Source organism: Diorhabda carinulata, chromosome 2, assembly GCF_026250575.1.
Source record: "Diorhabda carinulata isolate Delta chromosome 2, icDioCari1.1, whole genome shotgun sequence".
In the NCBI taxonomy this organism is placed as follows: domain Eukaryota; kingdom Metazoa; phylum Arthropoda; class Insecta; order Coleoptera; family Chrysomelidae; genus Diorhabda; species Diorhabda carinulata.
The window spans coordinates 9,560,330-9,584,587 of NC_079461.1; the positions used below are offsets into that span (position 1 = coordinate 9,560,330).

Consider the following 24,258-nt stretch of genomic DNA (forward strand, 5'->3'; position numbering starts at 1 on the left):
GATATATTTGCATCAATCTGCTAATGGTTGTGTGGTGTACGCCAAACAGATTTTCCACTTTACGATAACTTTGTGCCTGTCCAACTAACTCGGCTATTCTTTCAGCTTCGCGTTCACTTAACTGCCTAACTCTATTCATTTTTTTTTAACTATTCTCTATTTTAACACATCTTGTTTGACTTAAATTACTGCCGTCCATAAGTTGGTATAACAATAGAATGAAAGAAACATTAAAATATGCATAACATTAAAATTTTAAAAAATCACAAAAACAGTTAATAGCTAATAAAAAATTTTGCTACATTTTATCGCCAACATTTAATAAACTTTTTGTGATAGGAAAAAAAAAAGAAATCCAAAAGATTAACATTTTAGGTTTTGATATTGAAATAGAGGGTGGTGCGTTATTTATGGCCACGAGTTTATATACACATATCTATAAAAATGGAATGGGTTTTATTAATGAAACATAATTTGAGTATACTGATAAATAAGTTTAATCAATGTAATAATGTTGATATAAGATATAATTCAAATATAAGATATTTATAACAAATCTTCCAACCTATTAAGTAAAGTGTATAAGTTAACATGTAGAACCATGTGTTAAAAAGTCTAAAATACGAGCAGAATAGGGGTGTAAGGCAGTTGATAGTGGAATCGAATCAAATCACATTTTGAATTTTATATAAATCAATAGGAATTAGATTGACACACATATAATTCAAGATCGTATTTTTCACATGACAACGATGATTTTGTGAGAAGTAGTAGAAAATAATTCATGTGAATGTAAAGATTGATTAATAGAATTTAGTGTAACAATCAGTTATTTAATTAGCTGTTAGTATAATTTTACCACATAGGGTTTACATTATTACAAATAGAAGTTGATTATAGGCAAACATCCTATCCTAATCTACAACTCGTACATTGTTACATGTAGCTATGGCAGTTTTCTATAAATTTTATTTTATATCCAATGCAATTTGAACAAATCCTTTATTTTCCATTTATTTTATTACATATAGATACCATATAGATGGTGCATTTCGTGCAAATTCAGAAGATTTATATAATTATGAAAATTAATAAATTCAATGCTGTACTCTGCTTTTGGAATTGAAATAAACTGTTTTATAATAGGAGGAGTATACGACTATAGAGCCACAAACTGAATAATAGAATTAATAAACACGATATAACAAAATCGACAATGAATTTTTATTATGTAAGGAAACTACCGAATTGATAAATAAATCCTTTCCAGTTTGTAAACGGAGAAGAAGAAGCTGTTGACAATTATTAAGATAAGAAAAACATCTTACATATGACACATCTTTCGCAACGACAAATACCTACTGCTACAAAACATAATGCAGGACAGAGTAGAGGGAACAAAAGGCATTTACAGGAAGAAAAAATCCTGGTTCTGTAACATAAGAGAATGGACAAATCTCAGCGTCGGAGAATTGTTTTCTGTTGCGAGGAACAGAGACACATTTAAACACGTGGTCGCCTTAGATAAGAAGACGGCATGAGAAGAAGAGGAAGTTTGGAAGCAGAGTATAGGAGGTGGGATTTGAATTTAACTTAGCAATTCTCCAGATTGCTGATAGATCTGGTTTTCATCATCAATTTTGATTAATGGTCCCATAAATGTATACATATTATTTTTATTATCTCTTACCTTTTTTGATTTATTATTTTATTAAAATATAAAAACAGTTTTGTTAAGACGAATTGGAATTTGAATTTGAAAATGATCCAGAAAACTATATAATTTAATTTTGATTAGTATTTTATGTCATGGTTCAGAATATAAAAACAATTTTTTTAGCGATTTACAGTTATATGAATTGGGTTTCTTAAAATGCTTCTTTTAGGACAGACTATAATATATTCAAGTTAAATAGAGGGTAACTCCGTTGATTAAGACCCCTTGACATGGAGAAACACAACATGCAATACAAAATATAACATATCTTGATTCAAAGCATGAGCAGATGGAACTCAACTGATTCTTGCAAGATACCGCACTGAAGTTGTAATTCTGGAGAAACATGTATTTCCTTTTGCATCAACAACCAACAAAATGTTATTCAGATCGGCTAATTGAGTGCAGTACTTATGTAATGAACTTCTTCGTCTTATGAAGTAAATCTAACGATCTGGCTATTTTTATTTATTTATTTTTCGTAAACAGAAAGGCAGCTAGTAGGTGATTGCAAGATGCATAATGTGAAAAAAACTCTTTGTACTAGGGCAATCTTCTTAAGATATTTGATATTCTGGTTAAAAAAGGGAGATATACTCGATGCTGCATTCAACCATCAAATACGGTCACATAATAAATACAGTGGGTCGAAGGACAGTGTGACGCTTTTTGATTGGTTCCGCCATATTCAGTACCCTAATTTACACAGACGTAGGTTCGGCTATCAGTGTTGTGATCATAAGTGTGTGTTTGTGTGAAAATAAATTTGATTGAGTAAAAAATTGATATTTTACTGTCAGCATAAAATATTTGTTAAAAATGTCAAAGTGTTATGCTCCTGGAGGTAAAAATAAGAATGGAATTAGTTTGTGGAGAATAAATTGTGTTCAACTTGGTGGAAAAGACCCTAATTGGACTCCTGAAAATATGATGACTTGTTTTTTATAGTGATCAAAGGGAGAAAGTCAGAGTAGATAATAAGAAAAAATTGAAAAGTAACGCTCGTCCTACTATATTTTCAATACAAACTAGTGATGATACAGGTGATTTATTTTAGTGACTTATTAATTGAAAAAGAAAATATTAGTTTTACTTCTAGATTTTATTTTAAAAATAAATTATTTACCTTTATACTACTTTTGATTTTTCATACAATTATTTTAGTATTGTATTTGTGATTTACTTTTATAAAAATAAAAATTTTGATTCATTAGTTTTCACACGAATTATCATTTCATTATTTTATTTTATCAGACTACTCGAAATTCACTGAATAAGAAAATTTTCTGATGAAACAATTCATGTGCCAAAGACTGCTTGATGTGGCACACGTTTTTAAATGAACGTTAGAAAATTAAACCTTTTGAGCTCTCGAGAATTGGCTTATTTATTGTTAAAACTACTCTGAGTTATTTCGGTGTAGGTTTTATACACTTCTGATTTCAAATGTATTTAACTCGCTATTTGAATTTGGCGCCTAAGCTGGTACTGAATATGGCAACCTATCTACCACCACATATGTAATACTTCTATATTGACAGTTTCTATAAGAGAAAGCTGTTCCAACTAAGGAGTAATCTGCACGAGTTATTTGGTACGAGAGAAAAAATAGTATAGTGTCGGCACCTGATTACTGGGACATTTCTTCCTGTTTAAACTGTCCATATAGCAGAATTATACATTGTCCTTCGAGCCACTGTAATAACAATTAGGCCAGCACGCCATCTGAAGTAGGTGTAGTATCAAGTGTAAAGAGCCTTAATCCTCAAAACTAAACATAGTTTAGCTTTTTTTACAGAAACCTACTAAACTCAGCAATTTTCAAATCCAATTACTGATATTCTGAATCTTTGAGTTTATCTTGATATGAACTTATAGAGTAGAAAATATAGTCTCAAATAAATCATGCTCATGTCGTAATTTGAAGAAAACTTGTTTTGTCTGTTTTCTGTAATATACTTCGTTAAATAAAAAGAGCAGCTAAAATTCTTTTTCGCTTGATTTATGAGATTGCGTCTAGGTGAATTAATTGCTTTCCACTAATTTCAAATTCAATGACATATTGTTATTAGTAATATGCTTTATTGATAATAATTTATGCTTTTTGAAATTACATGTATACAGTAAACAATGAACAAATGGTAAATATATTGATACTATCAGGACTTATTACTTGATATAGTTTTTTCTTTCTAGCGTTTTAATGATTTACGCTGTGTTACATTTGTAACATGCACGAGACCATAAGTGACGCTCAAACTCAGAATTCAGCATTAGTACGAAATTACATTTTTAGTTGATGGCTAAATATATTTATCATAGTGATCAAAATATTCCACTTTTAAATTTGATGTAAATTTCACACATATAATAGAAAAATGTATAATTTAAATATATTAATAAAAAATATATTAAAACAACCATTTACAAATAGGCCAACCCCCTATTCTTCTCACAATGTAAAATTTAAATATGCCTATTCAGTCTTATTGTGTTTCATCTAAGTCAGAAGGCGGCTCTAATGAAGTGTGTACTGTGATGCTGACACCTCTATTAATGCTAACTGCAGGATAAAATACTCCGTATAAGTCTCTGAATGCAATGTTGCCTTGTGGCTCTTCGTTTACGTAGAATGATAAAGTATGTTGTTCCAGATCAAGGAGAACTCCAACAGTTGAACCTATTTGTATTCCTCCTTCTACTCTTTGTTCGTGTGCCCCCGCATGTTGAAACCAAGATCGTTGATTGTCGATATACATAGCCCATCCTTTATCATCTTTACCTGAAAGAAATTAATCACTGATTACAATAACTTATCAAAACCATTTTTATTGAAGCTCAGCTTCACATTTTACAATATTTAAAATATTATGTAATACTAAATCAGTCAACACACAGTAGGCATTATTTTATTTGATATATTTCTTTTTTCTTTTAGCTTCGTTTGACCACACAGTTATAGTAATTCTATTTTTACTTGAAGAAGCGTCGAAGTGATAAATAACAAACGATGCAGCTGCTTTTAGCTGTGTCTCATTGTTAAAATAAGTATGTTGTATTATACAAGTATTACTACTTTGAGGTAGACAAATAAAAACAAATATTTATAATTGGATATGGCTTTGGATCGTTTATCAAAAAATTCTCCATTAATATCAATACACTTTTGCATGTGTTTGAACCAATTGTCGAAGCATTTTTTCATTTCGATTCAGATACCTTCACAAGGCATCAATTGCTTCTTCACGTGTAGAAAAACGTTGACCTCGTAGTATATTTTTGTTCCGTGTTTTTGTTTGAACTGATGTGTGACAGCTCACAATGCCGTGGTGGAGAATATTTCGTCTTCTGCGAATAGTTTCCCAGATTTTTTCAAACACTTTGGCAAAAAAATATTGGTATACCATTCAGAATTGACCGTTCTACGTTGCTCTAATGGAAAGGTGGCAACATGTCCAGTTATTCCGAAGAAACAAGCGACCATTTCCTTCGAAGTGCTTTGTAAGCCAACAACTTTTATTGGATTTAGCTCGTCTTGCCAGACCTATATAGTCCATTGTTGTTTAGTCTCGTTTCAAATGCATAGATTCATGATTCGTCGCACCAATCGACACGAGCTTTTGTTGTAGCGAGTGTCAAATTATGCGATATCCAGCGCGAAAAATACAAGCTAAATGTTCATGTAATATTGAATGTATGCGAGTAGAGCTAATGCCCAAGTATGCCTCAATTTCACGATATGTCACATGACGGCCTTGCAATATGAGTTTACGCACAGTATCGATATTTTCTGGCACAACAGCCGATCTTGGACGACCTGCCCTAAATTCATCCTGTAACGAAGTGAGACCACGATTGAATTCGGAAAACCAGCGATGGCTCGAGATGGTGCTTCATCACCAAATGCCGAAGCGAGTTAATCGGCTGACTGCTGTTGGTTTAATTCACGTCGAAAGTCATATAAAATCAACGTACGAAAATGTTTTTTGACCAAGATGACTGTTTAAAATCTCTAAAAACTCAAATAGTACTCCTACTCGACAACACGTTCTGAGTACGTTCACCACTAAAAATGTCAAACATTATGATGGCAATATCCGATTTGAAATATTCATATCAATGTTGGCATACTTCAAAACTTAAGTAGCAACCCTGGCAATAGAACAATAATGATATAAATTTTATGTATTATTAAAACCTTTCAAAGATGTTTGAATCTCTTTGGTTATGAAGAGATGAAATGATTCATTGTTTAATATTAAGATGCGTTAACCAGAACAATGGCTTTTGGAGAAATGTTTGGTAAGAGTTGATTGATGAACCATTTTTCAAATAAATAAATCCGTGGTCCTTTACTCGTGGTAGTAAGCGGATGAAAGCAATGAATTTGGTACAAGCTTAGTTTCTGCAGGAGTATTTAAGATACGACTATCAGAGTTATCAACCTAAACATATTTACTACGTCCTGTGTATCAAATCAGGTTTTGTTCAAATATACCATATTTCTATTTGAGTCTTGGCTAGTCTTTGTACTTAGTAAGTATTATACGACATAGTTCCATAATAGTTCTTTTGCTAAGTGTCTTATGCTTAAAAACCATACTCTATTAAAATACAATGATGTATCTCTAAGCATTCTGAATCATATCCAACGATGGCATTAAATTCATCGAATAACATATTTGACTGTCTCGTCAACTTTTATCAGTTTTTGGTTAACGTCCATTCGTTTTGATGTATGAACTATAACATCTCTAACTTGTACAAAGCTATAAATGGTAAAATTTGGAATTAAAGTTGATTGTTCCATCAATTTAATTGTAGCATCAAGATTTAAATATATTTAAAATAACCCTCTGACTTTGCACATGCAAATCTTTGTGTACAAACTCTCGACGTACATTTTTTACTATATTCGAGATTTTTTATGTGAACGCCCCAGGGGTACGTGTTCTTCGACGACACTCTGATTTCTCACCAGAGTTACTAAGAATACGAACTAGTAAAATTCATTACTTTTATAGTGGGCGGCTTATAGCATTATAAGCGGTTCTTTAACACTCATCCAAGTATTATCAGGTTTACAGTTGGAGTTAAATTTTTTATAGTCCTTTAAGTAAAAATAAAGTATAATTGAACTGCTGCTAGAAACTATTTTGTTATTCTTCTAAAACACTTTGAATTGGTTTCAATTCTTCTTTGACCGATAGAAACGTTAAAAACGCTTAAGGATTCTTGTGAAATCATTAAAAACAATTTAATGAATATCAAATCATATCAAATCGTGTATTCTCTTTGAACTTTAGTTCTTTTACATGTTTTGGCACCTTCTCGGGCAATTAGCAGACTATGTAATTGTATGGTCCAACGCTCTAAGATTCTCTCACATCTTAACAATATTGGTACGACTATTTAAAATGCTGCTCTGGCATAGCAACAGCATTCAACTGTGTCGACCATATGCGGCAGTTAATATAAAATCAACGCAAAGCTACAACAGCGAATCGTAAACGATATGATATATCCAAACTTGGTTGGTATTGATTTTTAATGAAATTATAATTGATGGAAATCATATAATGAACTATTTTGGAAATAATAAAAACATTAATATTCATAAACAGTGAATTTTTGACAATTTCAAGTCTCTTACCTAGCATCTTATCCCTTGTAACGTCGATTCTTGCTACGCCAAAAGAAGGATCTGTGTCCGTATCATATTTTTCTATAGTAAATTCCCAATAGTGCAGTCCTCTACTAAATCCAACGCTTCCTAATGCGATTCGGTGCTCCCAGCCTTCTCCTGTTACTCTAGTATTGTTTTCTGAATATTGTAAGCCGGGACCCGAGAGAACGGGGTCAAATGTAAACCATGCCACTGAGAAAGAAGAATATAATTAAAACTTTATTAATAGAGGCATCATCTCCAAAAGCAATCCTTTTCAATACTTCATATTAGCTAGAAAATAAATTCGTAGAATGACACATAGATGACGGTACTAATATTAACCCCATATGATTTTCAGTTAGCTCTAATCTTCAAAAGACACGTCTACAAATTTTATAGCTTTCGTATTATTAGATTGTGAGTATAGCATTTTGAGTGGACAAACTTTTGTTTTTTGGAAAAAATGTATATGGAGCAATTTCATGTGTTAATAGAATATTGTTTATTGCCAAAAAATAGTATTGAAGTCAATGCTTGGCTTGACAATCTTTACTATTTGGACTTTGCCCAAGGAAAATCAACTTTTGGTAAGTTTAAACGAGGCGAAATGAGCACTGACGACATTGCATGTAGTGGATGCCTCAAAAAGGCTGTCATCGAAGAGAACATCGAAAAAGTCCACAAAATACTTTAGGTTAACCGTCAAGGAAAACTAACTGAGATAGCTGAGACCCCAAATATATCAAACGACCGTGTTGGACTTAGTTGCACGATTTCACATGACATCTTTAAATTGAAGGAAATGATTGAAAACAACTTGATATAGAATTGGGAACAAAGTTTTACGTCACTCAACTTCATCACTGAGCAATTATCATAGCAAATAATTATTTACCATCAGCAGTTTGCAGCCCAATGAGTTCACTGTATTCTCCTTCTCCGGTACTGTTAAAAGCTTTAACTCTTGCGTTGTATAAACTTCGGAAGTGCAATCCATCCACAGTACATATAGTCTCATTTCCGCAATAAACCTCCTGAAAAATGTACAAAAATAATGTGTTAAACAGCAATATGATCCTTTCTAATATTATAAATGTGAATGTAAGTTTGTTTGTAACGCTTTCACGCGAAAACTACTTAACCGATCATCGTAAAACCTTATACACATATGGTTGGAGGTATTAGAAATAACATAGGATACTTTTTATGAAAAAAAAATCTCAAAATCTAGCTTCCTCAACGCCATATACCATTCCATTAATGGAGTTCCAACCCTGATTACTGTAATACCGTTCCACTGCATTACCAACGGTCACTTCAATATTCAAACCAATTGACTATAGTTCCAGCTGTTGGGATTTTTTTTATTTATTGTATTATATTTTTCTGTCATTATATATGCAATGTAGGTCTATTTGAATTTTTGAGGTTAGGTGTCATTTCTGCTATTCATTATATTAGATCTTACTCTTTGATTTTAATTCTTACTCTGTTCTTCTTTAAAAATGCTTCGGAAGCAAAAGCCTCGTGCAGTAAAAGATGCACGAAATAAAGAATCTTCGGTTCTCGCAGACATGAGAAGACAACAGCAAGCAGAGCGACAAAGTGTTTTGAGAGCAGCTGAAACTCCTCTTCAGGTAAGAGTTCGTTCAAAAAGACAAGCTACGCTGCAGGCAGCTAGAAGAGCGATAGAAACGATAGAATAATCGCAGGCGAGAAGAATTCATAATGCAAAAATGCAGACCACGAGCTGTCGAAATTTTATGCGTAAGGATTGGTCGCTATTTAATGGTTGAAACATTTTTTTGAAATTTTCACACAGAAAAAAATTAAATAATTATTATTCATGAATCAAATTCACCAATTAAATTTTAAAAAAAGTTATTCATTTAGAGTGGGTAACACAAACTCTGTTTTGCTTACATTGCGTTTCAAGGTACATGCGGTTATGTACCTTGTAACAACCCTCTTGTACCTTGAAACAGACAGTAAAAAAAATAACAGATTTAAAAGACGAGTTTATTAAGAGCTTAAGAACAAATTGTAAAACCTCAAAGTAAAAATTCTGCGTTTAAATAATAAAAACTAATTAAAAAAAAACACTCATAAAGGAACTCATAAAATCTTGATTTGAAAATATTTCGCTGTCCAGTAGATATATTCTGGAAGTTCTAAAACCACTTAAAATATTGCTCAGCGTGAAAGCTCGAGGAAAAACAGTTTCCAGAACCACTACTACTGAGTGAATGTCAAATGTTTTTCATCCATTACCAAACAGTCAAGACTCTATATCTTTACTGTATAATGGCCTGATTGATGTGTGAGTTGGAAAAGTTATCAAGATGATTCCAGCATCCGAAGTTTTTTCGACTGCTTCAATGGACAAATATGGATCGTGACTGTGATGATATAACGCGTTCGTCCTTTAAACATTTGAAAAACTGAATAAAATGGTTAAGGGATTTTAATAACAGCTGTTCATTTGACCAACTAGTGGGAGCTACATCTCCGATTGTTCAAGGAGGTGCGCCAAATAGCATTCTGTCTTTAACTCTGGGAAATATCAGCATTGGCGGAATATATTTTCCAGTAACATTAACTACTGCTATCATAATCACAAGGGCTTCCTTCTCGGCTGATGTTGCACTTCCTAGTTGTTTAATTCCTTTTGGTGCAACTATTTTTGACTGCGGTTGAACAGTTCTTACACCCGTCTCATCTAAATTTCAAATCCGGTTGGAAGGAATTGTTACAAATCGGTTGTGAAAACCTTTTATGTTGTTAAAAATTTTTTGTACATTAACTCTATCAAGCTTGTTGCTTTTGGTTTTCGAATTGATAGAGTATTTTGATGCCTTTTAAGAAAGCCGCAAGTTACAGTTCGCTGACCCACGTTTTATATATGGTATTGAACTTCGAGCCGTCATAACAACACTGCATCCCATGTAACTGGATAGGTATTTTTTTTTATTGGCCACATCAAATTTATAAGCTAATTAAGCCTTTATTATTTAAGCCATATTGCACTAAAGCAATTTTTTTAATATATTCTGCTAAGCAATTTTTTTAATATATTCTGCTAAGCAATTTTTCTTTTCTTCAGTAAACACTTGTTTAACAGCAAAATTTACCGCATATTCATAATTTTCTCGTTTATCTTCTTCTTCGTGGCATGACGATCTCCGCAGCCGATTCACTGTAGACTAAAATACAGCTATGAATAGTAAATAGACTTACTAATTGAAATCATTCATGGATTGATAGATGGTGACACTGGTTTTAAATTTAAATTATTTCAAGGTACAATATGTCCAAGGTACAACAGTCTCCCCTGCATATAAATAGCAATTTTTTTTTTAAAATTTAGTTTTCGAAAATAGTTACTTAATTATGGTTATACTAACAATTCATTACTAATATAGTAAGGTAACTTAAATAGTTATTTTTTTAATAGGGTAATGGAGGTACAGACGCTTTTACGGAAGAAACCTTTGACATTTCTAATATTGATATTTAATAACATGGTATGGTTTTCATTCTAAATTCTTTAAACGGTTTTACATTCTAAATTCTCATAATTTACCGCATCCAATATTTCGTACTTTTTCACTAATCCTATATTCCCAGTAATATTGAGAAAAATTCAATATCGTATGCAATGATAGTTAGTCTTTCAACAACGTAAAGCATAGTGCCAAATTATTTACAATTCTTTTCCGGCATCATCATTTTAGTAGAGCTTGTTATTTATAATTGAAACATGTGACAAAAATTGGCACAATAGCTAAAATCTTGAAATAATCTAGGTATCTATTTTAAGATACGTATTTTTAACTAAGCTCATATTAGTTTTATACTAACAGCGAGGAAACCAACAAAAGAAATGAAAAAGACAATCAAATTACGTATTTAAGTGGAGGCAATAGCAGTTAAAGCCGTTGATACAGGCGATAAATCTTGTTTTTTAGAAATAATAAATAATAGTTGCCATCCTTCGGCTCTCATTTGAATGTTTTTTATGGAACGTTAATGTATCTGACTAATTTCATTTTTAGTTCATAAGACTCTTAAATATTATGAAATTACAATGCGACAAAGACATAATTAATATATTTAAGTTTAAGATAATATAATGACAATATAAGTTTTTGATGGTTTCAATTAGTAGGAAAAATTGTTGTTAATAAAACGGACAAACCTCTTGGCTACGTAAATGTTATTGACAGTAAAACAGAAGAATTAGTTATTATTAACAAATCATAAAATTCTTTCGGTAAGCTGAAAGTGAATATATCCCAATAACATTAATTTTTATTTTATATCATCATTTGGCTACCATAATAACGAATCTTTTGATTGCGGCTCATTAGGCGAAATAAAAAAATACTTTTTAGTTTTTATATCGATACATTGGTGATGATGAATGAAATTTTGAACAAAAATATGTTAAAAAATGGGCCCATTTGCTAAAAATAAAAGTAATTACTACAGTAATTAGTTACACACCGAATAATTTCATACTTGGTCTATGTAATGCTTTTTTGTTAACAAACCTATAAAAATACTCGCTTACAAAAAAAAACGTTAGACAGGCACCCTCAAAGAAGCGTTCGTTGGTGAGTAGCACTGAATTTCACTGAGAAATCAATGCTTTAAATATGCTGTGCATTTAACTTGATCGGAGATTTGTTTCCAATTTATATTTATTTTATATAAGTTATAATTCGGAGTTTAGTTTCTAACCGGAGTTTAGAGAGTTGAAAACATGTTTCTACGCATGCTATTGTGATTGGTTTTTGTTCTGTAAACCTAGAGATATATAAGGAATGTTAAGCAAGGCGCGCACTAAAGTGATTAGCAAGTGACGTGGCAGTGGCGTGGTGACCAAGTGGCAGGTGGAATGAAGCAAATGAAGACGCGCGCATCAAAACGGAGTAGCGGTGATGTGGTATTTTACAGGTGGCGTGATGCCAGTGTGGTGCCACTAATCACGAACATGTTTAATTTTCGACTGGCAAGCAGCTGGTGACGACGTGGTTTTAGCATTGCAACTACGTATTTTTGTTTACCCGGATGTAAAGCGAATCAAGTGAAATTATATGAAAAACTAGAAACATGCGAGACGACCAAGAATTTAACATAAAATTTGCCTTGTAGAGGCATATCCCTGTCTGTATGACAATACGCGGGAGGATTATCATATGAGCCATGTGCAAAAGAGAGATGAACCCAAAAGTGTTTTTCCTTCTTCTCCTGATTTTTAGCATTTAGGCTAGCAATTTGTACAAATAAAAGAGCATCTTCATCCTCTGAAGACATTTTGGACAGAACTGATAAATCGGTGACACCATCCGTTGTTTGCCACAGTAGTGCGCATTAAATCACTTTCATACATCATTTTTACCACACCATTTCAGTGCGCGCCTTGGTTTAGGGTTCCATGTACACCGTGACCACAAGGATCTCTTGTGTCCCTCTTAGAAAGTTCAGAATGTGGGATGGATATAGCTACCATAGATCTCCGTCTTCTATGTCATACGCCACCAGGTGTAGTATTCTGGAGTTCCCTGCCGTGCCGTGCCGCCTTCTGCTGTGTCTAGCATCTTCAGGCGACAGTACTCCGACGGGATTCCTGTTATTATTCACTTACTGGGGAAAGAGGCAAATCAGATTTTGACAAACCACGAAATCATAGATCCGGTTACCAAAATAGTGGTTGGTGAAAACGTATATGGAGGAGAGGAATGACACCAGCTCGTCAAAAAATGAATCTTTTATTTGTTTGCTACATGTATTACAAGGGCAGAAGATAATGGTGTTTTGAAAATGACATTCCAAGCAATCAATATTATGCAATTATTTCCAGTCTTGCAATAATGTTAACAATATTATAGTAACTATAATTTAGAACATATTTTGATTAGATGAAGTACTATAAAAAATTTTATGTTATTATGTGGTATCACTCCACTTAATGCCCACAACGATTGTAACAACCTTTGTAAGACTTCACCTAAAGCTCGTAATCGTCGATGAGCGTTCGCTTGACATCATCGATGATGTTACTAGTCTCATCCGTGTCGGATGTGAAATAAGTCACTTTTGACTAATCTCAAAACTGACACAGCATAAATGAAGACATTTTGTCAAAAATCATATCATGATAATCTATGTAGAATTGATTTTAGTTAAGTTAATGCTAACTATTTATCCTTAACCACATATTGTACACGTACAGGACACAAAATGTGCATTTCAACCACATCTTTCACGTACTACGTAGTTCAAGAAAGTAAGGTTTTAAGTGCCACGTATTTCCATGATATTCCAATAATGTATAAAAATTAAACGTGAAAGGGGGTATTTTAAGATGAATCAACATTTTTAAGGCCATTGTTTATCGAAATACCAAATAATTAGGACAAAAACAAAGTTTTTTCATTTTATTTTAAATATCTGGTTAACGGAGTAAAATATAAAAAATTCCCTTAATATAAAAATTCACAAAAAAATGTTAATACACTATTTTTCGTAGAAAACTTATTTTTCAAAGAAAATCATGTTAAAAATGTTAGTGAGATTCTCTTATACGTGCAAAGTACTGTATGTAGAACCTTTCAAAAACAAGTCTTAACGCGGTAAAAATGATTTATTATCACTATTTAACTTTTCGAAGAAAGACAACGATATACTAATCTAAAGCTGAATAATTAATATTTGAGAAAAAAATTAATAAAAAAATCTCTTTAATTTCTTATTTCTTAGACCTTTTGATATATTAATGCATCTAAATGTTCTTGATTTTAGGTCTCTTCTGTTTCAAAACTAGTTTCTTTTATAATTTCTTTAAAAACAGATGAAAAGTTGATGTTTCGACTTCTTTCAGTAAAAATATAATAAATCAAAATATTTTGATAAACACTAAAGGAAGTCGAAACGTCAAATTTTCATCTGTTTTTAAAAAAAATATGAAAGAAACTAATTTTAAATCTGAAAAGAAATAAATTAAAAACCATTTAGAAGTATAAGAAAACAATTTATATCCTTTTGGCCAAACGGCGACAAACGCAATTTTATTTTTTTTTTCTATCCAAAAATTAAAAAAAATTTTTGGTATTTAAAAAAAAATTCAAATATTTGGATCCACCAAAATGATCCAAATTTTCAATAACACCCAGAAATTGACAAAAAGAATGAATAAACCTTTACATTTCACAAATAAAATACGTGATAAACTTCTCTAACTAAAATTCAACGTATGAAAATTATTCATGGCTTATTTTTTTACTAATGTTATCTACTTTAAAGGGTATAAATGAATTTTCGATTTTTTTCATTAATTTTTCTGTTATTAACCAATAATTGAGCAAGGAATGTATCTATCTACTGAAATTTTTTACCGGAGTTTTTTAAAGCAATAGTTGTTTTTCTTAATAAAAAAATAAAATAAACAAGAATTTATTCAAGTACGTTTTTACGTTCAGGTTTCAGATTTATAAAATACAGTTTTGCTCGAGTTTGTATGATAAACGTATACAACGCCCTCTAACATAGATAGTGCGTCTGCGTAGTCTAGGAATGGTTTTTAATATATAATAGTTTAGCAATCATCTGTTTACGTATAGCATATATATAAATTGACCCCCCTCTATGTGCAGAACATCATTTATTTTGAACTTATTTACAAGTTTAAAAATGGTTGTCAAATGATTCACCACCTTTAGATTGGGGATGAAAATTAGAGAATAACTTGCTGCAACCAGTTCGAATGAATCACGAGGTTGCTCCTGATACGCTAATATTTTGCAATTGCAAGAAACTCTGTGGTGAAGCTTGCAGTTGCAAAAAAGCTGGATTACTTTGTACCAGTGTGTGCGGATTTTGTGATGATAATAATTACCAAAATACTAAAAAAGTAAATTTGGAAGAACTCACGAGAAGATTATCTAGTAACTAATTCTAATACTGAAATTGATCCAGATAATGAAAGTGATTCTAACAGTAAAACAGATTCTTATATTGAATAATGTATTATAAAGAAAGTAATGAATTCTTATAGAAAATTAATCGTTTTTTTACAACTCTACATCTTTATTTTCAATACACAGCTATTTAATAAAAAAATTAACTATTTAATTTATACTGGAAAAATAAATTTGCGCGCATTAGAACGGTGTGAAAAATTTTTTAAGGAAAACAATTTTTATTCGTTTTATTTACGTTTCAAGTCATTTTCAAACGCTTGAGCGAAAAAAAATTTCTGTAACCAGAAGCGGAATTCTGTTATCCACATACGGATTTTCGCTAACCACAATTTTTGTAAGCGGAATTTTTTTTCAGTTTATCTATTTTTAGCGCACTAAAGCTGTGAGAATAATTATTTTTCGAGTGCTACGTCGCGTTAACTTCATTTTCATATTTCGTGGAAAATATTTTTTCTACGAAAAAATATGTTATGACATTTTTTTCTTAAAATTTTCTCCCAATCATTTTTCTGTCGAGGTAATTTTTTTATATTTTGCATCGTTAACGAGATATTTTGAGAAAAATGAAAAAACGTGGTTTTCCCCTAATTATTTGGCTTTTCCGTAAACGGTGGCGATGAAAACATTGGCTCATCTTTAAATACCTCTTTTTAAGTTTTATTCTCAACCATAATTGGAATATCACGGAAATTCTTGGCACTTGAAGGTAATTTTATACTTCCTTTCTTGAACACTCGCCACCTTTTTACAATAGTAGAAAAGGTATTTCAGCGGTTGCGGATGGATTTAAGTGGGAATATGGTGTGTATATATATGATCACAGCGTACGTATTCATAAATTGTGCAATAAATAATTGGTTTAGTCCTTATCAGAGTATTTTAGTACATTCCGGAGCTTTCAATAATCCGACAGTACATTGCTCGATTATAGACAGAGTATTTGTATATAATATGGAAATTTAATAATAGTGGATTTTCTTTGAAATATTGTGTCTAAATCAAGTTTTTCCTTGGTATCATTCTAGTTTGCTCAATGTAGAGATAAAAAAACGACACGTATTCCTGTGTACACTTGACTGCCCTGTTTCTTCACCCTAATAGTAATAAAAACCAAATTGTACTTTGACTAGTTTATGAAACGAGGGGTTGTAACATATTGATGAACGAGAATCTCGCCTCACAATTTCGTACTCAACTAAGGATAGGGGAATTGTACCCAAGAATAAAATTAAATACATTAATCGGAAACATTGGAAAACGTAATCAATTATATAAGACAATACGTAGTATATATGGTAAAACATTACAATAGATCTGTTAATACGAAGATCGATCAAATATAAACGAGCCTCAGTGGTTAGATGAGGATATCTAGTGTAGTAAAACAACATCGGTGGACTAGTCCACTGCCTAAGTTAGTAACACGTTAAGTGAAAGGAGTTTGCCCATCTCTGTTAAGCAACGCATGATTACCATGTCCTCGCCTTTGGAACTAGGCGAAATTCGCCGTACATTGCTTGCCCAGTTTGGAGAAGCTATCATTCCATGGTGAAGAGTGAAGCAAAGCCGTGAATTTGTGGTGTATCAAGTGTTTATCGAATGGGATCGACGCTTCATAGTACTCCAAACTTTGTAAGAGCTTGGTGTCAACTATGGATGTATTTAATAATTAATAAGTCATCAGGTAGCAATTGGTTTTCACCAAAAACTTTAGTTACAAGGCTACTGAATGATAATTGTAAAGTCACACGAGCCCGCATTTCTCAATTGTAATGAGACATGGGTGTATCCTCACACTCCAGAGTTAAAGCGCACAAGTATGGAATGGAGAAGAACGACGAAGAAAACCCAGTGAAAGCCAAGACTCGATTGTACTGGGGGTACTCTTGGCGACTGATATTTGGGGTTGGGTGTTGAAATCGTACATTTCTAACAAAGACGTCAGATTATCATAGAAATCTACTAAATGCCTTTTTGGATCAAATTAAGCTTTAGTATCGACGAAAAAGACGATATAGTCCCATCCAGCACAACTGCAACGTAGCAAAAACTGGGGAAATAAGTTGGAAAGTACTTATCATCTCGTGATTTTTACATGTTTGTGAAGCACTGTGATAACAGCTATCAAGTGAAAACATTCGTCTGTATTTGATTAGCTAGCTAGAAATATTTTTCGGAAATTGTTTAACAAAAGAATTTGATTGAAGTATGAAATTCTGTATATTTAACTATTATTAGAATGCCGTACTTACTCTAAAGTCCCCTCCATTTCCATCATCCAATTCCAAAACATAACCTTCAACGTGACTCAGATTAGGAGGTTGCCAAGCTACTGTAACAGAATTATTTTCAGCATTACATTCTTCTGGGATAATGATAGGAGCCACTGGAGCTGAAAACATGCATTCAACAATAATTTTTTATTATACGGAATGTCTCACAGATACGGATAGCTGAATTAATTCACTAACATTTCCTGAGTTATCTGTCATGAACTAATTCTAATTATTATAAAATCATGAGATTACGCGATTTATCGTGAGAAATTTTGGTTGTGACAGTATTTATTTAAAATATTTTATTTCGACACTCCTGATATATATATATATATATATATATATATATATATATATATATATATATAGGGTGGTCCCATGAGTAATGTCGGTTTTTCCAAGTGAAACTTCCTACGCTTCAATTCCAACATGACGTAACTTGTTGAAACTAGTCTAGTATGAAGTGTGATAAATATAAAAGTCGTGTATTGGAGAGAAAATTGTAAAGCAGCCGTGGCAGTAAGAAAAATATTTGAAATTGGAGGAAAAGACGCAATTAATCAGCGAACAGCACAGCGTTGGTTTAACCGTTTTAAAAGTGGAGATTTAACGCTCGAAGATTATTTAAATTCAGGTCGTCCACCTGCATTACAACGGAAGCAGTAGATAGCCAGCCTAGTACCAGTACTTGCCGATTATCGGACTCCCTTGGACCTTTTAAAGATACCATACATCGCCATTTAAAATCTTTAGGTAAATGTTGTCGAATAGTGCTACAGGATAACTGTCCAATAGAGGTTTTATTGACCCATTGTTACCTGCGTGGACAAATGGATTTATCTTAATAACCCAAACATGGAAAATTAGTGGTTGAACAGAGAACAATTATCAGAGCCCGTCGCAAACAAAGGTCGATTGGAGCAGAAAATCTTATTGCGTGTTTGGCAGAATTATACAGTTTAGTGTACTTTGAAATCATTTCAGATGATCGAGATATCAATGCTGTAGTATATAGTGGACAATAGATGCAAATGTATGAGGGTTTCGTCGAAGAAATATTTAGATTTATTCAATCGAAAGCTGGTTCTCTTAATTCAATTTTCAATACACTTGTTGTAAGCATCGATGAGGATGGTCATCAGTACCTTCAGCAAATAATTTTTTATGTATTCAGTTTACAAAATACAAGTTGGGGGAAGCTGAATCTGGCGAATACGGTGGCTGAGCGATTACTCCCGTTTCGTGTTCGGTCAAAAAATGAGTTACAACCATGCTGTAATGTGACGACGTATTATAGTACTGAAAAATCCATTAGTTATTTGCCTGTAATCCCAGTCGTTGACGTTAGATCCTATAGAACGAATTTGTGCGTCCTGTCAGTGTTAGATTTAGGACAAATTCGAACGTGTTAGAGGTGAATGGTGATAATGTCCAAGAAGGGCTGGATTCAAACAATCTAAATAGCTAAAATGTCCACTACATTACTCGTAAAATTAATTGGAGTCAACCCAATAAGATAGTGTAGAGACACACTTCACTTCGTTTCGCACTACTTTATATAGCCGCGCTCAACTACCGATCATTGTCTGTTTTTAGATCAACTCAAAGAATTCGAAGTGAGACGAAGTTTGAAAATAATGAGTCCATCGCGAATTTGCACGAGTGTGTGGTCGTGCACGTCGAACTTTAATTAACTTCGTTGAGGACGTCTAAGCATCGTAGAACGTAAGGTAATAGACCTATAAAGACCGACGATCTTAATGGAATTGAGTGAGCATGATCGTCATAATCAAACTGATTCATTAGACCCAGTTGAACAGGAGAAATAAATAACGATTCGAAACTAACAGAAGGACTCGGTACAATGGAGAAGGTTTTACAAATAATATAAAACATAGATCATAACGAAGAGCGTGTTTCTACTACAAAATAAGAAATAAGAAAGTTACTGGCATGCTACAAGAACATTTTACATGAGAAGAAAAAAAGGCGACTTAGTTCGAATATATGAAACCATCGACATTGAAATATCTTCGGTTTACGTTGTTTTATTGATACTAATGTAGTTTTCACTATTTAATATTTTATTCAACATTTTCCTTCTAAATTATTGTTTACTTTAGGTTCGTTTTCCGATTACAGAAACTTATATGTATTTTATGCGAAGTTGAACTTTAACTTCGTGAATTAGTGTTACAATGCTATCGCTTGGTCCCACCCATCGCGTAAGTCCGGATTATTACTGTATTTTGTTTGAAAATGCATGCTAGTAATGTTTTTATAATCTATATTCACATAATTTTCACTAGATTATATTATGACCACTCGAAAAACCTGTAATAGAATAAATCATAATATGTTAATGACAACAATCAACAATTGTATGTACCTCAGTGACGGCGAACACGAAATTAAAATGATATTAAAAAATAATAAACTGCCAATTTTAAGCAACCATATTAATTTTTTTAAAGTAGTAACTTGGTAGTCACTAGGTTAAGATCTTTCATTATTTATATAGTGGTCATATGAACTTATAATAATTAATATAAATATAGAATTACACAGTTGGATGAATTTAAATCGGTTCCTCCTGATTACATCATCATCAAAAGTTCCCTTACTTTCCATAGAAATTAATTGATTCTATTGTTTTTTCTATTAAAAATCAATTTTCCGGAATTTCTCCCTGTTATAACATGTTTTCTAGCCAGTTTCTGGTTTCTCGTGCCATATTTCTTTGAAACTAGATTAGTGCAATGGGGTTCACATTGTCAAGGTGGCAACTGCTTGACTGTAATTGCACATATTTTCACTATTTTATCTACACTATATTTTAAATGTTTGGTAAATACTTTTCGCATTAATTTGGTTAGATTACCTCGCTAAAAATTTGAGCTATTCATCTGTGTACCCCGGACTGTTTATCAGTCAGGTAGCCACGACTTTGTCTCTCTGTGGACTATGCGGCTTACCTCTTTTGGATTTAAGAAACTCGAATATAGACATTTGTCTGTGGACAGCCTCGTATTCTCAGAGGATGTGTTAGACTGTTTACTTTGATTCATTGCAAAAAGAACAAGAGTTTTCGGGAGTTCCTCGGATGTATATTGTTTACATATTCCTCTTCTGCAACAATTCTTTTAGTTATTAGCCAATCAGAGAGTTCTTGCTTTTTATTAGCAAAAATTGGAAGTAATGTCGTGTCTGCGGATGTTGATATTTGATTGTGTGTCAGTTCAAGTCGGGTCAAAAATATTTTGAACCTTGTCCCCTATTGAGTAACAGAATTAACCTTTATTATAATTTGGAGTGAAACGTTAAGTCAAATACTAGAAAAGTATATCTGGCATAATTTGAGTTTCGCAAATACATTTGTGATGTTGACTCAAATGCATTAGACGTTCATACAGATGGTTTTATAATATCGGATCCAGTAATTTATTAAACAACTATATTGGAAGAGGAGAAGTGGAAGAAAAACCATTTCAGTCAATCGGGGATCCCTCAAATACTCTTATCCAACCTTGGTCGACAGCAGGTTATTGGGTTTCTCATAATCTATCTAAGGTGAACAAATTCAACCTATCTATCACATTCACTTATTGCATCAACGACATCATACAGAACCGTTTTTTTGATCGCTTGATCACTGGAAACGAAAAATGGGTGGTTTATGATAATCTGAAACGCAAAAGACAGTGGCTGGCTTCAAATGAACAACCAAAAAGTACTGAGAAGCCGAATTTATATCCCAAAAATACGGTTTTGTGTGTTTGAAGGAATATATGCGCAATTGTTTGCTTTAAAGTGTTGATTTTTATTGGTCTCACAGGGAAAAGATGGAAAAATGTTGTTGATGGCGAAAGTGAATGCATTATTGATCAAAAATTAAACCTCGTTAAACAATTATTTGTTTTAATATAATTCAAGAAAAGGACATTCCTCTCTGGACCCACTTTGTGTTATACGCTGGGTAACGACATCTTTAATCTTGAATGGTAAATAGCATTTTGATAATGAATGAGTGGAATATTCCTAAAAAACATCATAGTCATAGTTAGATGGTAATATCTCATACAATTTCCCCTTCAATGTAAGTGAGAAATTTCCATCCAGACAAACCTTCTGTAACAAAATTTTGTAATTTTCTAATCTTTATAAATTGTATTATTTAACAAACAAGTTCATCTAACTCTATAAGTGCAGAATCCCCATAGTTCTCCTTCTAAATGCAATATAACGTCTTCCACAATTTATTAAAAGTAGGTATATTTTTTGTATATAAAACGAATGCACTTTTCTTTGGATCAGTTCTTTTATAGTACAATAGATTTCAAGGGTTTTCTACCATTAGACTTCTTAGGTGCTGCTATAATATTTCTATCGTTTCGTTACATCAAAAGTCATAAATGGTTACTTCCTCAACTTCGGTCATTATTTCAATCCTCAAAAAAGTCGACTCTTATCTTTATCATAAGTGGTCTATATTGTCATTGAATTATTTTTTGGTAAAGGAAAAATATCATAAGAAAAGGAATTCAAAAGAATGAAAAGGGTTATAATTAGAATAAGTTTACTCGATCTTGTTCGTTACTATCCCATTATTCAGTAAGCGCTGTTTTTAGATGCGATTTTGTGGTGGTACAGAATTTCTAGCCCAAACTTTTCTCTTAAGTTCATCACATAACTGCTCTATAGGATTTAAGTCTAGACTAGGCGCTGGCAAATCCATATCGGCAATATCGACGTGATATCCTAAAATTTTTGCTATGTATCGGTTTTTCTGTAGACTCCTCCTCTTCTATCGCTACCATGCAAGCACACTCTACTTCCGTCTGAGAAGAAAACGGAAGTTACCAGACTCTTGGTAATCTCTGTAAAAACTATCTCATGTTCAGCACACTGGCCACTTCTCGCTGACTTTGGCTTTGTCGCAATAGGATGACAACTTGAGCCGTTTTATCACTTGTTGTACCTATGTTCATCAGGTAGAATTCTTGTTTGTTGTTAACGGAGCTATGTATCGGTTGCGTTCGATGGCTAGGTAGGTCATGTAGATATTATTTTAGAACGGTCGATTAACATTATTGTGAACACGTAGAATTCTTGTTTGTTGTCAACGGAGATATGTATCGGTTACCTTCGATAGCTGAGTAGGCTGAGATCCCGGCGTTTGTGATCTGATCGGTTCTCGGTCTCGAGACAGAATGAATTTTTTCATGATTCCAAATGTCTCGCTCGGGTAAGTATCAAAGATCAGTTGTAGAAGGTTTTTGGTTTTTCCCAAAGTCAGGATTAATTTAATTCTATGTTATTTGGACATTAAGAAGGTTTCTTGGAATTTCCTGGGTTAGGTATGGATGGATTATCGTTTTATTGAGGGGATTTGTTCGGAGAAAAGTTAGGATTAAAATGATTTCATTTTAAATCAAACAAATAATGCTGAGCATTTGATTTTATAAGCTCTACGTATCGAAAGGATTTATCTCTTGGATGATAAACACTTCTGCTATCATTCATTTTCAAATAAACTTTATGTGGGTCTCTTCGCTTTGCATGGTATAACTGTTGTTGCGTGCTGGAAAGTACCTTCTGCACATATATAATACAAATTCTTTTGGTTGAAATTAGTATCACACTTTTTAGGAATTCTCCGTATTATAAGGATTTACCTCTTGGGTCATAAAAATTGTGCAATCATTTATTTTCAAATAAAATTTACCTAAGATATGCGGAAAGAGTATTTTCGCTTTGCGTGGTATAATTGTCGTTGCGTGCTGAAAAGTATGACTTTCTACACATAAATATTACAATTTGTTTTGGTTGAATTTAGTAACATACTTTTTAAAGTGTTTGTTCATGTTCAGTTCGATTTTTGTGCCTTGTGAGTTTATTAGTGTGTCGCATGTGGAAGTAAAATACAATCCAAAAAGAGTTTTATCACAATTTTTATATCATGCAATTCTCCATATAAACGTTGATCTCATATTTTTTCTCTATGTAATTTATATTTTTTCTTCTCTCAAAATGATCAAATGCGAATGCTCTCTAGGCAGTTGCTATATTATTTCTTTAGCTTTCGATTTTCTATCTTATTTATAATTATTACGTGGTACACTATGGATATTTTTAGTTTCGTTTTAGATATAATGAGAAATGAAGAGTTTTAATTCTTCGCTTGATTCCATTTAACATAATCCTGACAAAATAGACTGAATTTATTATTTTATATTCAATTTTTTCTGTCATTTTGTTATAAAATCAACTTTTTAAAAACCATTAGCGGTAATGTTTTCACTATAACTTGGCAAGAAAGTCGTTTGTAATTCCCTACGATGACTATAATTTGGCAAGGACGAGATATGATATGGCAATGAACATTATAATTTGGCAAGGATCATGTTATAATTTTTCAAGCATATGCGCATTAATGTCACAACCGTTCTTATGTCTTATATATACAGTACATATCGCATCTCCTCGCTCAGCCGGCAATATAAATTCCTAAATATTACCGAGACAGAAACGAACAAAATGTGTCTTTAAATAATGTTATACCACTCTTTTTGAACTTTTGAACTTTTTTCGTTTACATTCAACCGAAGTTAA

General features: G+C 32.5%; 1 protein-coding gene across 2 annotated transcripts in view; it reads right to left on the reverse strand.

Annotated features, from left to right (window-relative positions):
* Window positions 1-473: 473 nt before the first annotated feature.
* Window positions 474-24,258, reverse strand: part of LOC130903874 (E3 ubiquitin-protein ligase TRIM9) — a 152,642-nt gene continuing 128,857 nt past the window's right edge. The window contains exons 5-8 of one of the 2 annotated variants that reach the window (XM_057816235.1): window positions 17,623-17,702; window positions 8,281-8,419; window positions 7,371-7,595; window positions 474-4,499 (exon numbers count right to left, since the gene is read on the reverse strand). In XM_057816235.1, the coding sequence (XP_057672218.1) occupies window positions 4,204-4,499; window positions 7,371-7,595; window positions 8,281-8,419; window positions 17,623-17,702 (740 nt within the window). In that variant the 3' untranslated portion in view covers window positions 474-4,203. Of the gene's footprint in view, window positions 4,500-7,370; window positions 7,596-8,280; window positions 8,420-17,622; window positions 17,763-24,258 lie in introns of both variants that reach the window. The other variant, XM_057816233.1, reaches the window with a different exon arrangement.